Source organism: Zingiber officinale, chromosome 2B (genome assembly GCF_018446385.1).
Source record: "Zingiber officinale cultivar Zhangliang chromosome 2B, Zo_v1.1, whole genome shotgun sequence".
In the NCBI taxonomy this organism is placed as follows: domain Eukaryota; kingdom Viridiplantae; phylum Streptophyta; class Magnoliopsida; order Zingiberales; family Zingiberaceae; genus Zingiber; species Zingiber officinale.
The window spans coordinates 13,491,074-13,504,116 of record NC_055989.1 but is presented as its reverse complement, the minus strand read 5'-3'; the positions used below and the strand labels follow the sequence as shown (position 1 = coordinate 13,504,116).

Genomic DNA, 13,043 nt, shown 5'->3' with positions numbered 1-13,043 from the left:
ACTTACAAGAGTAAATAATTTTGATCGGGAAACAATAAGAGTAAGAGTAAGGATTCGAATTCCATTAAGATATATTCAAGACTAAAACAAAAACAAAAAAAATGAGAAAAAAAATAATTTCAATATGCAGAAATATACAATTTCTCCAACGACTAGTTGGACTTAAGCTCAGAGGAGAAAAAGAAACTACTATGTGCAAGCTACGTAGTAGATGTAGACATAAGATAGCTCAATTAAAAAAATAATCATAAAAATTCAATTTCTTTGTCTCAGTCGAATTATTATTCTTGACTTCGTAATAATAATAAATCAATTTTATTATTAGGCGTCCGTGTTTATATTAGTAATGATGACAACTTTCTAACAAACAAAGCATAAATCAGTTAATTACTTTTTCTTTTTTTTTTTTTTTTTTTTTTTGTTATTTCTAAATAAATAAGATGAACGGAAATAAATGGAAGAAAGAATTTGATCGTCATCATTAAAAAGTTTGATTATAGTTAAATGGATACAGTGGAAATGGGCCCCACCCATCTGCCATGTTGACACGTCACCATTTCTCCGGAGCTGCGCGTGCGATTTAAGACCCACACTCTCGTCTGCGTTGTCCACCACCACACTCCTCTCCCTCTTATCTCACCTCGCTAGAACCGCCACCGATGGCCGACCTCCTTCCCCGTCCGATCTCTGCGATCCCGTGACTTCACGAATCTTGAGAGGGCCTTGTCTTCGTCCCCTTCTCTCCGGCGTCGCCCGCCGGCATCGCCGTTCCCCATCTCAATTCCGACGAGTCTTACTTCCTTGATTTGGCGCCTCCGAAATATCAGACACGAGCACGGATTTTTACCGATTATTCTTTTGATTTTTCGTTTGTTTGTTTGAGAATTTTTTTTTGGAGATTCGAGTGAATGGCGGAAGCGAAGCCTACCTTGAAGCCGGTGATCCACAAGCCGCCGGGTTATCGAGATCCGGAGGCGCCGCCCCCGACCGTTCCGAAGGCGCCTCCCAGGCGGCGACCGCTTCCGCCATCTTTCCGCCAGCCCGGGAAGCCACTCCCCCGCCGCCACCGCTCTCGGCGCTCCTGCTGCTGCCGCCTCTGCTGCTGGGCCTCCGTAGTTGTTCTCGCCTTGGCCGCCCTCATTGCGGTCGCCGCCGGGCTCGCCTACCTCTGGTTCCAGCCGCGGCTCCCCTCCTTCCGTCTCGAGTCGCTAAACGCCACACGCCTCCGAGTCTCCTCTCGGCCCGACGGCACATTCCTCGATGTCTCCACTTCCGTCGGGATCCTCGTTTCCAACCCCAACGGGAAGATTGTGCTCGAGTACGGGGACTGGGAGGCGCGGGTGAGGGTGGCGGACGATGATGGCGACGTGGATGTGGGAGCGGCGGAGATCGCAGGGTTCGAACAGGGTAGGAGAAATCGGACGGTGGTGCGCTTCAAGACGGCGGCCAAAGCGATGGCGGTGGACGAGGTTGCCGGCGGAAGGATCCAAGCGGGGTTCAGGAGGAAGGAGATGAAGCTCGGGGTGAATCTGAGAACTAGGGTGGGGCTTCGGGTGGGCGGTTCCAGCACCGGAAAGTTGCCGATCCGAGTGGCGTGCAGCCCGGTGAGCTTAAGGCAGGGGGTGAGCCATGGGACGCTCCCCTTGTGTCGCTTATACTTGTTTAGATGGTATGCTCTTCTCTCTCGGCTTCAAATTAATGTTTCTTTTAACTAAAAAAAGGAAAATTATTGCTACTTCTTTACTGCTATACTAATCATTATTTGCCAAATCCATTCCTCTTTTCTTTGAGAATATGATTGAGTTCAAGGCTTCAGATACTTCAATCCAATTCACTTACTCTACAACTATGTGGCTTTAATCTATTCTGGTGATTAACCACGTAGAACAACTCTGCCATATTTGAAACAACAATTGTTTTATTTTAATGGGAATTTGTTCTTAGAGCACATAGCTGCCCTGTAGCACGTATTAATTGCAACTGTTTAATTATCAGATGTTAATTTGATAGGTGTGTATTGTTCACTAAAATAGGTTGCATCGAGGCTATTCGCTACCGCAATTAGCATAATTAAGTTTAAATACATGTCTTTCGCAGGATTAGGTGTCATGTCAAAGCAACCAGTAACCTTAGCTCTGATTCACATTATTGTTTCCAAATCCTTTTTCACACTGACTCCATTTTTGTTTGTCTTCGAAGATAACAAGATTATTATAATGATAGTGGTAGTTTATATTGCATCTATCAAGCTAGCTGTGAATCAACTGGATAATTGATGTTACAACCCAAAGAACTGCATATTCAACTATTAAAGTAAATTGGTCTATGGTGACTTTCTGTTTGGTTAACTGAAACTTATGTGAATGAACTTATAACTTTTTTTTCCCCAAATGAACTTATGACATTTTGTGACATAAGTAAGTTTTTGAGCTAAAGGCTTCTTGTTTCCTGAATCTTTATTTATTTAATCTTTTACCATTGTTGAAGAAGTTTCATTGCAATCGAAAGTTAAAATCCTTGCTCAAGTGATGTTTCTACTGTTCAATATTGATTAAAAATAAACAGAACAGTATTTAGTCGCCAGACTTGCTACCTAGAAACATGTTGAAAGAGAAATTGCTAATGAAATATATCTAATTCATTGTGCAGAAGGAGATTTGGTTAATGAGAGAAGTTGGAGCTTTGGTTGAGTCACATATTTTTAGGTATAATGTGGTAGTCTGTTCTTTTCCTTGGCCAGTAGGATCCACCTATTACAACTACGAAAGCTTAGAATGGACAAATGCATATGACCTTGCTGGAAGCTCGATAGTGAAGCATGATCCCACTGATGGCTTTGTTTGCTATAGGGCACCCAGATTTTCACATGCAAGTGTCTCCCATAATTAAGGGAAAACCACCTTCTTATTTCCTTAAGATGTGTGCATATCCTGAAACTAATATTAGTAGTCAAACATTTGAACTTTGTCTGTCACACACACTAGCTCAAGCAACAGAAAACGAAACCGTAGGCCTAAAGTTTCATCAATACTTTGAACAAATTCTTGCAGACATCAGAACTCTCTTTATTTCAAACAAACTAAACAATCTCAAAGACAACTCAAACAAGACTATTGTTCATCTTTGTAAAAAAAATGATGGTAGGTTCACCTAATCAAGTTCATTCTGCTAGTCAAATGTATGTCCTCAATTAATAGTAAATAGATTGTCATGTGATTAGTTTGACAATTATAGTTTTTTTTTAAACTCGATTCCTATGGTTAACTTTGTTAATATATCAGTGGTCCTTATGTGCAGTATACCATGTTTACTCCCAATATTCAAACTGTTCTTATAGTCTTTTGTGAGCTCAAGCTACTTGCTATCCAAGACTTTACTCTTCTCTTTGTGCAACAATTTCAGGATTAACCTGCAAAAGAAAGGCTCGTAGATGTTGCTGTATGCTGGGTTCCTATTATAGTCACTGGGAGAAGATTGGTAAGCTGAGTTGATCTTCAATTTCTCAATCACTGTGATTTTACACTGTATTTCTTTAAAAGTTTCTATTTATGCAAATAGTTATATATTTTCAAATAAACCAAATGATTATTTGGGTAAACCTTTTCTCTATTTGCAAAATACATTGATATTTCTACTACTCGAATCAAGGAGATCAAGGAACTGGAATAGGGATAGTCTAAGGTGATCAGAAATGAGCTGAAGCACATTAGAAATAATCTTAATAATTCTCTTATGAATTGAAGTGTGATTTTGATCTTCAATTTGATGGTGAGGGTACACCATGAATGATTGAAAGTTTGACTTGATTTAAATAACCTGATTTTATTTTATTTATCGACTTGATCTTTAATTTATCACCATCCCAGTGTTCTTAATATCTCAAAATCGAAGTGATGCTTCGTATAATCGACACAACTTCATTATAATATAATGGATCTATTCCGGGTCAATGGTATAGTGACAGTCATTTTCTTAATTTTTTAGGTATTTAAAGATCGAAAACTTCGGTTAATTAATGGATAAATAATTGATGATTAATTTAGAATGATGGGCTATCCACTATGAACGTTTTTCAACTTATTCTAGTGATCAATGGAAAATTTATGTAAGATTAAGTCAATCACATCTAGGATTAATCGACGTAAATTGGATATCTAGCATTAACTATAATAGACCTATTATCATTAACACTAATAATAGCTAATGTGAATTGGATCTATTATCATTAACACTAATAATAGCTAATGTGAATAACAAAAGCTTAGTTCAATGTGTTCAATATATAAGACAAGAGTGTCCTCGAGCTATGGTGCAAATTGCAACGATAAAGAGCTTCTCCAGTTGGAAGATAACCTTAGGACGTTGGTTGCGAAGCAATGCGTAATTCGCACTTTTGGATTTATTTATTTTATTAGTCAATGAAAAATTTTCGATCGGATTAGTCACCTCTAGGAGTTAGTTATATATTATAATAGAATTTGATATGTTGCACGGCTAATATGTATGTTTTATTTTAACTTAAGATTTAGGGTATAGTATTTAGTATTTAAAAAGTGAAAAAAAAAATACACTAGGGTGTCCGTGAGCATCTAGTATTTTTTTTTTTAAATTTTCACTGTCCTTATTCTAAATATTATATCTTAAATCTAAAAAAAAAATTAACCGTAGTTGTTCATGGGGTGCCCACGTATAGATGTGTAATATAACATTTTTCATGTATATATATTCTCTTGTTATGTTGCACGCAACTTTAGATGTGTACATGGATCTGCACCGAGGGGCGTGCAATATAACTGTGCTATAGAGAGAGAGAGAGTAGCGTTATGTTGCATCCTAGTCGTGCACATCAGGCGTGCATGATTGAGGGGGAGGGAACCACGTGGGGAAGCAGCTGGCCCTTTAGTTGCACACCTTGTTTTCACGCGTGCACTGCACGACTGAGTAAGTTGGGGTGCCTGAATCATTTCCGGATGCCCCGACTCTCAGTCGTGTAGAAAGGTACGCATGGGGCAGTGTACAGTATATCAAAATTATATACACACACTTGTGGGTGATTGAGTGGGATTCCAGGCGCCTCGAGTGCTCGAAATTAACTCGGGGTGCCCAGATCATGGAATTCCATGCCCACAAACATGTATTATGTGTGTTGATTTGATATGTTGTGTGACTCCTCTTGTGCAATTATGCTCGATTTTCATTGTAGTAGTTTTTTTAATTATTTTTCTACTGTAGCAATGACGAAAGTTAAATATGTATTATAGCAACTATAGAACCGTAGATGATACAACATGGTCGGATTTGTTTAATCACGTTGTAGCAGTATTGGTTACAACACAAACTTAACATTATAGTAGCTACGAACTTGTAGCTGCTACAACGTAATTGAACAAATCATGGCTACGTTATAGTAACTGCGGTTCCGTAGCTGTTGCAATGCGGAGTTAACGTTGTAGCAACTACGAACTCTTAGCTATTACAACGTGATTCAACAAAATCATAACCACGTTGCTATAACTATGAGTCTATAGTTGATACAACACAAATTTAATATTGTAGCAGTTACAGACTCGTAGTTACTATAATGTGATTAAACAAATCATAATTTTATTGTAGCAGTTACGGAATCGTAATTGTTACCATATAGATTTAACGTTCGGTATTACTACAATAAAAAAATAATAAAAAACAATATGTTATAGTGAAAATTATGCATAGTTGTGTAGCGAAAGTCACTCAGCATATCATGTACATGTAGATAAGATGCATTTCGATGCAAGCGTACATTAGATATTTATATATACTGACTTGTTATATTGGGTGCTCAACATGGTTATCGGTGATTTTTTTGAAGTTTTTTTAAATTTTTGGTTATGTCAATAATATTTTATCGGTTTAGAGATTAAGTTATCGAATTACATTAAAAAACATTAAGAGTTTATGGGATGTGCAGGTTATAATGGGCGGGATAATATATAACATTCGTCGTTGTCGGTGGGATTCGGCCAATACCGGCTTTGTTTTGTAAGTTTATCCGATTTGTCGGTGCCTAATGTGGGACGACATTAATTTACATATCAAATCAAATCGTATGTTTATAGTTGTTTCAGTTTTCGTTCTTAATATTGGATTAATAATTGCATGAACTATTAAATTTATTTATTAATTTTAAAATTTTATTTATTTATTTATAAATTTAATAAAAATTCTATTAATGAATATGATTTATAAAATGTTTCATGGATATTATTTACAGTTAGTGTTTATAGTTTAAAAGCCCTCTTCACAAATATTAATACATTCTATCAAGTCCATCTAGTTTAAGAAATTATTTAAATTGATTTATTTAATTAATGTTGTACATATCGAAAAAAAAATTCCATCAAATTGAATGTTAAATATGCTCACTTATATTTGATTATTTATTAAGATGAATTATTGAGATTAATCGAGGTATAATATATTATATTCTTCGTAAAGTTTCAAAAGTTTTGAATTTCTATCACTTGACCCAGCGTTCCCGCACACTTTCTGTTTAACAGTTAACACCACTAAATTTATGAATATTAATATGCAAAATTTTGCGGCGGCACTATTTTTTTTTTAAATAATAATACAAAATCGATAGAAGTGAAAAAAAAAAAAAGCTTCATTTCGTTTTTGTTCCCGTCGCTACAAAACCGGCCGACAAATCGGTGCCCGGATAACGGCCTCAAATGGCAGTGAGCGTTTCGATCGGGAATAAATCGCCGATGTCCTCAAAACAGTCGTCCCCACCCTGCCACGTAGGCGAGCGGAGCTCCAAGCCAGAGCCGAGGAAACCGTGGCTCATCACGTCAGATGCGAATTGCATACGAGCCGAGTCGTCGTCGAGCAGGCTCGGCTCCGCTGCGGCGAAGCCGAGGAAATCGTCGTGTAGCGTAGCCTCCTCCGTGGGCAAAAAGCCACTGAACTGCCACGGCAAGAAGCCATCGGCGTTATCCATGGATGCCGCCGCGGTGGGGGAAGTGACGCCGCGGAGGACGGATATGGGGGAGGAGAGGTTTTGCGGCTCGTCCCCAGAGTCGTAGCCGCCTCCGGACATGGAAGTGAGGTTTCTGGTGGTCGTGGAGAGACACTTCTTTGGAGAGGGGGGCGGAGGGGGATGGGAAGGCAGCAGCGCGGGGACGGCGACCAGCGTCTGCGAGAAGTTGGTGGTGGCGTCAGGCCCGCGGAGTCGTATGGCGGCCGAGTCGTACACCTTCGCCGCCTCCTCGGCGGTGTCGAACGTGCCAAGCCACACCCGAACGCGCCGCAGAGGGTCGCGGATCTCGGCCGCGTACCTGCCCCATGGCCGCCGCCGGACACCCCGGAACCTGCGCGCACTGCCATCGTCGCCTCCGCCAGCGGCCACGGAACCAAGCGAATCCACCGCCTTCTTCCTCTTCCTAGCGGGCGGCGCGTTCTTTCCGGCAGCCTCGGGGCGGTGCTCGAAACGAATCTCCTGGACATATCGGCGGACGTGTCGGCCGTCACCCTCGTCGTCGGAATCAGTGGCCTCGCAGTCGTCGCAGAAGATTCTGATGGTGCGCGGCCCAGCGGCCTCGCATTGCCGGCGCCGACAGCGCGACGGGAAGGACATGGAGGTTACCTCGACGTGCTCAGTGCGCTTAACAGGCACCATCGACGATAGCGCTGCATCCATTTCTTAGCTTCTTCTACCTTCAAATTCTATTTGCTCAATTCCTCCCTGCAAATCAAACTCAAACCAATCAAAACATCAACAAACACAGCCATACGAATCAAACGTAAAGTGGCAAAAGAACTTGACCAAAAAAAGCAAAAGCAAAGCGTAAGAAAGGAGCGAGAATGTTCCGGCGAAGGGGTGGCTCTCGAAGCACAAATCCAATATCCGCTTTGCAAATAAAGAGAAGCGACGAAAGATTAGCTGAAAAGTTAAGAAAAAAAAGACGAGAGCAGAGGAAGGACTGGAGGAGGAAGCAGAAGCACATGGGGTTGATTGATTACCTCAAGAGGGAAGAACGCGACCTGCGAGAGAGCAGGAGTAACTGGTTGTCAGGGGGGAGGAGGAGGAGGTGGTGGTGGAGGAGGAGTGGAGGCGGCAGGAGCACAGACTTCAAGCAAACAGATGAACACAGTGGGAGAAGAAGAAGATAAAGCGCAGCAGAAGAACGAGAGACAGAGAGAGAGAGCGCCTTGGGGTCTGCTGATGGGTATCAAATTGGGTGCTTTTAGTTTTCGCTGGCTCTCTGTCCAATTCAGTATCTTCGTTGCGTTGTAGGAAGATAAATTACTTTTTTCTGGATTAAAAGGAAAAAGAAATTACTTATTTACATTCGCCGGTTTTACCACTCATGAGTAAGAGACAAAAGAGAATCCGACAGATAACGAGCCGCCGCATCCAATGGGCCCCACTCTGGCAGTGACACGTCCGTTAATAAGTTTATGGCCCATGGCCCATGGGCCGGTAGCCTACTCCAGTTTTTTAATATATAATTTAATTAAATTTCCTGATATGAGATTATGTGAGCGCTTTATATTTAAGCAACTGGTTGAGTGTGCAAGTTGACTCGGGTTCGGTTGATTCCATAAGTCGTTGTCATTTAGATGTTGTCAATTAGAGGTGGCAATCGAGTTAGGAGTCATGGGGTAATCTAACCGATCTTATCAGACGCAACCTAATAAGATTTGGGTCATGTTGTGTTAGGTTAGCATAATCATAGGTCGGGCTAGGCTAGGCATGACCCCAAGCATAACTATAACTATATATATAATTGTCATGAGTCCTTAAATTTTAGGTATTCTACCTCATAGATTTTTTTAAATTCTCGATTACAATCCTACTCCAAACATAAAATGCACCCTTATTTACCACAATATATTGTTCATACCTATAGCTTACATATATTGAATAAGCGAATATATATATATATATTTAACATGTTATTTTTAATAAATCTCTTTTTCCTTGACTTATTAATCTTGTCATTAACAATGTATGGCAAAGTAAGAAATTCATTTATAACATTCAATAAGACCGCTGGGTGATGCAAAACGCTCTTGTCTGTATGGCTTCTTCATCTATATAATTGATTATATATTAAGATTTTATAATTTAAATATTAATTCTTTTGTTTTTTTATAAGTGTAATATTGACTCTTGTCTTATTTCTTTAGACAATATTCTAATAAATAATAATGATAAATAAGACATCATCACACAATTCTGTTTTTTTTGTTTTGTTTTTTTTATGGCGGTTTGCTTTTTATGCATTTGGAAGGATCTCTCCTCTTTCATAGAAAATCTAATTCTAAACTTCTTAAATAGGCTGAATATTAATTGTAGTGACTCCCTTGCATCTGTACCTTTCATTGTTACTACTTTTCTCAAACCTTATAAAACATTGCTGAAGTCCTTACGATATATTATTATCAATATTGTCTTTTGGAATAAAACTTAATATTGTTTGAGATCTCAAACGGTTTAGTGTCCTATAATAAAATACAGAAAGATAATGATAGAAGATATTTTATTTTACCATAATAGTCTTTTTTTTATTGGGATATCAAACACCTTAAAAAAATATTTTATACGAGCAATTTGATATTGTCTGTGATTATATGTTACAATTGTTATTATTATATGATATGGAGATAGTTTAGGGGCAGAGAAGAAAATAGGAGGAAAGAGAGGGGCAAGTTGGGAAAATTACTATTTAGGGTTTAAGAGAGGGAAGGAGGTATTGTGCGAAGGGGGGCTGCTTCGTGCTTTCGTCGCCGCCAAGCAACTTGGCCAGCTTCCTCCCTCTCATGCTCCTCGCCGACGACGCCGGCCGCCGGCTGCTCCCCTCCTTCTCTCCCTCTGGTCACAACCTCCTCCTCTGCTACGTGCTTGCACACCGTCGCCAAGGTGGAGGTCTTCGTGTTCTTCTCGCCGCGGCCTCCACGAACCAGGAGGGGAGCTTCTGCTCCCTTTCTCACCGCCACCGCCTCTCCCTCACGCCAACGGCCGCCGCCCATCTCCCTGCCCGTCACGCCGATGACACCTGCGCCGCCCCCTTTTTCCTTTTGTGTTTGGGCCGCCGACACCGTGAACGGAGGAGAGATGGAGTTCTTCCTTCGTGCTTCTCTTTGTCGCCGCCACCATAGCCGCAGGAGATCCACGCCGCCTCGCCGGAGGTTCTCGCTGCCGACGCCGCCTCCAGAGGCCACCGCCTCCAGCAGCCGTAGACGCCACCCCCAGCGGCTGTTGCCGCTGTTGCAGCCGCCTCCCTTGGTTGTTGTCACCACCGTCGCCTCTAGCGGCTGCGGATGCCGCCGCCAATGCCTCAAGTAGCCGTCTGTAGATATTTCCAAATGCATGAAAGACGAATAAAATTAAAGCAGTAAAAACTTACAGCGATCTCCGGCAGATCCACAATTGGCAATGGCGAAACTCACTGTCGGAAGAGCGATCACAAGATCGGAAAACCCTCCACAATTCCACAAATCAAATCACACTGCCTTGAATATTCTCCTCACTTACTCTCGCCTCCAACTCACGAATGATCTCTTGGACGCACCCCCTTTATATAGGGAAATAAACCAGGGGCATAATGGACTTTCCTATTATGAGTAGTGCGGAACGTGGGCCATATTCCCACATCCCCACTCTCCCCATTTCCAACATCTCCCACTCGTCCAAGGTAAGTCATTAAGACTAGTTCATTCAAGTAAGTCACAAAGACTTAATAAGTCACATAGACTATTAGATAGTTTGGTCACATAGACCATATGAGAACATCTAATCCATACTTAGAGAAAATGGTTCGTGCGACAGCAAGCACACTGAGCGATAGTTGCTAAGAAGATTGTTACACCTTGACTTAGCCGCTCCTTGAGCAATCAATACTAATAAAGTTGTTACACTTTGTTTAGCTGCTCAAATAAATTAGAGACACACTTTTTATGGCACTTAGCCACTTTCCTGGTGGCATATAGCTTTTATCCAGGATCCATCCAATCTTCAAGTGACACACAACCATTATCTTGAAGATATCCTTGTCTAGCTATTTACCCAGATTAAATAATTTTTATTTACATCGATATGAATATCTCTAATACCTTATAATGACCATTATGTCAAGAGCATGTTCCATATCCAATATTCACATTCATTTCTATATATAACAGAAATGGGTCAACCAGTGAATAACAACAAAAGATGTAACTATATTTAATCTTCCTTTTTAACTAGAATCTATTCATTTTAATCAATCACTTTCCTAGTTATGCTCCATAGACCGAATCATCCATAGTCATAGGATACACGCTAAAGTAGCAGACACTGATTAAAACTTCAAGTAAATAGCTAAATAGTCATTAAGGTAAAAAATTGAGATTAACATATAATCTCAAAGGTCTCATATAGTAGAGAAACAGGGATTCATTCTCCTACTACCTTTATTGTCGCAATAGCACATGTGGTATGGATCACATGTTATGATGTTATTCTCTTTACTAAAAAGAGTGCATGTCGTCTTCAAATTTTAACAGCGTACAGATTTTGATCTAGACATACTTAACGTCTAATCCTGAATTCAACATATGAATTCTAATTTGGCCTTCAATAGGTTCAGTAAATGGTGGGTTCATTTACTTAGTTAATTATTTACACATAAATGATCTCATCTTGACATAATTATCAAGGCGACCTCAACTTATGAATCTGTCTCTAATTTCATAATTTCAGGTACGTAAGTTGTTTCATAAGTAACGATCTTACCCCTATTTGTACTTAACAAACAGAGATGATTGTCCATCTGAGTGGACCAATCTCCACCTGCCAGCATGCTCACCGAGATCTTATATGAATGTAACAAATACAACATATACACTGAATAAATTATGGCAAATGACACAATCAAAACACAAAGTCTGATTGTTATTTCAATGGTGTTACATTCTACGAAGTCCCAAAGACTTTACATGTTCTTTAAATGACTCTTTAGTTATTGGCTTAGTAAAAGGATCTGCAAGCATAACATGTGTAGGGACATACTTAAGGATGACTTTTCTTTTAGCCACAATATCCCTTACAAAATTATATTTAATTTCTATATGCTTACCTTTGCTATGATATTTGGGATCCTTGGAAAAAACTATTACAGCTTGACTCTCACAATAGACAGTTACTGGACTCCCACTATCCTCAGCAATTTTCATATGCTTCAGAAACCTTCTCAACTAGACTGCTTCTTGCACAGCTGCTGAACATGCCACATATTCAACTTCCATAGTCGACAAAGCTACACAAGCTTGTTTTTTGCTGTTCCAAGAGATGACGCCACCATTCAGCAAGAATGCATAGTCTGATGTGGATTTTCTATCATCCAGGTCTCCAGCCCAATCTACATCTGAATAACCTTTCAGACTCATATCTGATCCTTGAAAATAGAGACAATAATCTGTTGTCGCCTTCAGATATCTGAATATCCTTTTTACTGCCTTCTAGTGTCTCGGTCCTGGGTTTGACCGGAAGTGACTGACCAAGCCCACAACATAGCTGATATCGGGACGTGTACACAACATAGTATACATCAAACTACCAATAACACTGGCATACGATTTTTTATTCATCTCGGCTATTTCCTCTGGAGTTTTAGGACACATACTCTTGCTCAACACAGTACCTTTCACAATAGGTGTATATTCTATGTTGCAATTAGACATGCTGAAATAATGTAATATCTTATTTATATAAGACTCTTGTGACAGACCCAAAAGTCTTTTAGAACGATCTCTTATGATCTTCACCCCTAAGATGTATTCAGCTTCTCTCATATCTGTTGTATCAAATTGTGATGACAGTCACTTCTTGACTTCATTCACATATCCTATGTCATTTCCAGCTATCAGCACATCATCAACATATAATGATAAAATGACATACTTTCCCTTTTCCCTTTTCAGGAAAACACAATGATCCTCATTGATCATCTCAAAACCATAAGATAAAACGACTTCGTTAAATCTTATGTTCCAATATCTTGACGCTTGCTTTAGCC

General features: G+C 40.0%; 2 protein-coding genes across 3 annotated transcripts; one reads left to right on the top strand and one right to left on the bottom strand.

The window, feature by feature from the left end:
* Positions 1 to 599: 599 nt before the first annotated feature.
* LOC122045346 (NDR1/HIN1-like protein 6) lies at positions 600 to 6,047 on the top strand. Of its 2 annotated transcripts, XM_042605534.1 has the most exons (3): positions 600 to 1,669; positions 3,403 to 3,477; positions 5,951 to 6,047. In XM_042605534.1, exons 1-2 carry the CDS (start codon positions 909 to 911, stop codon positions 3,428 to 3,430), a joined length of 789 nt encoding a protein of 262 aa, XP_042461468.1. In that variant the 5' UTR covers positions 600 to 908; the 3' UTR covers positions 3,431 to 3,477; positions 5,951 to 6,047. The 2 variants fall into 2 exon arrangements, with proteins under 2 accessions (XP_042461468.1, XP_042461466.1); XM_042605532.1 differs by lacking the exon at positions 5,951 to 6,047 and having other exon boundaries at positions 3,403 to 3,658.
* Positions 6,048 to 6,649: 602 nt separating this feature from the next.
* On the bottom strand, positions 6,650 to 8,123 carry LOC122048999 (ethylene-responsive transcription factor CRF1-like). The gene is made up of 2 exons (XM_042610501.1): positions 8,005 to 8,123; positions 6,650 to 7,891 (listed from the first exon to the last, which is right to left on the bottom strand). Exon 2 carries the CDS (start codon positions 7,679 to 7,681, stop codon positions 6,710 to 6,712), a length of 972 nt encoding a protein of 323 aa, XP_042466435.1. The 5' UTR covers positions 7,682 to 7,891; positions 8,005 to 8,123; the 3' UTR covers positions 6,650 to 6,709.
* Between the last annotated feature and the right edge of the window lie 4,920 nt (positions 8,124 to 13,043).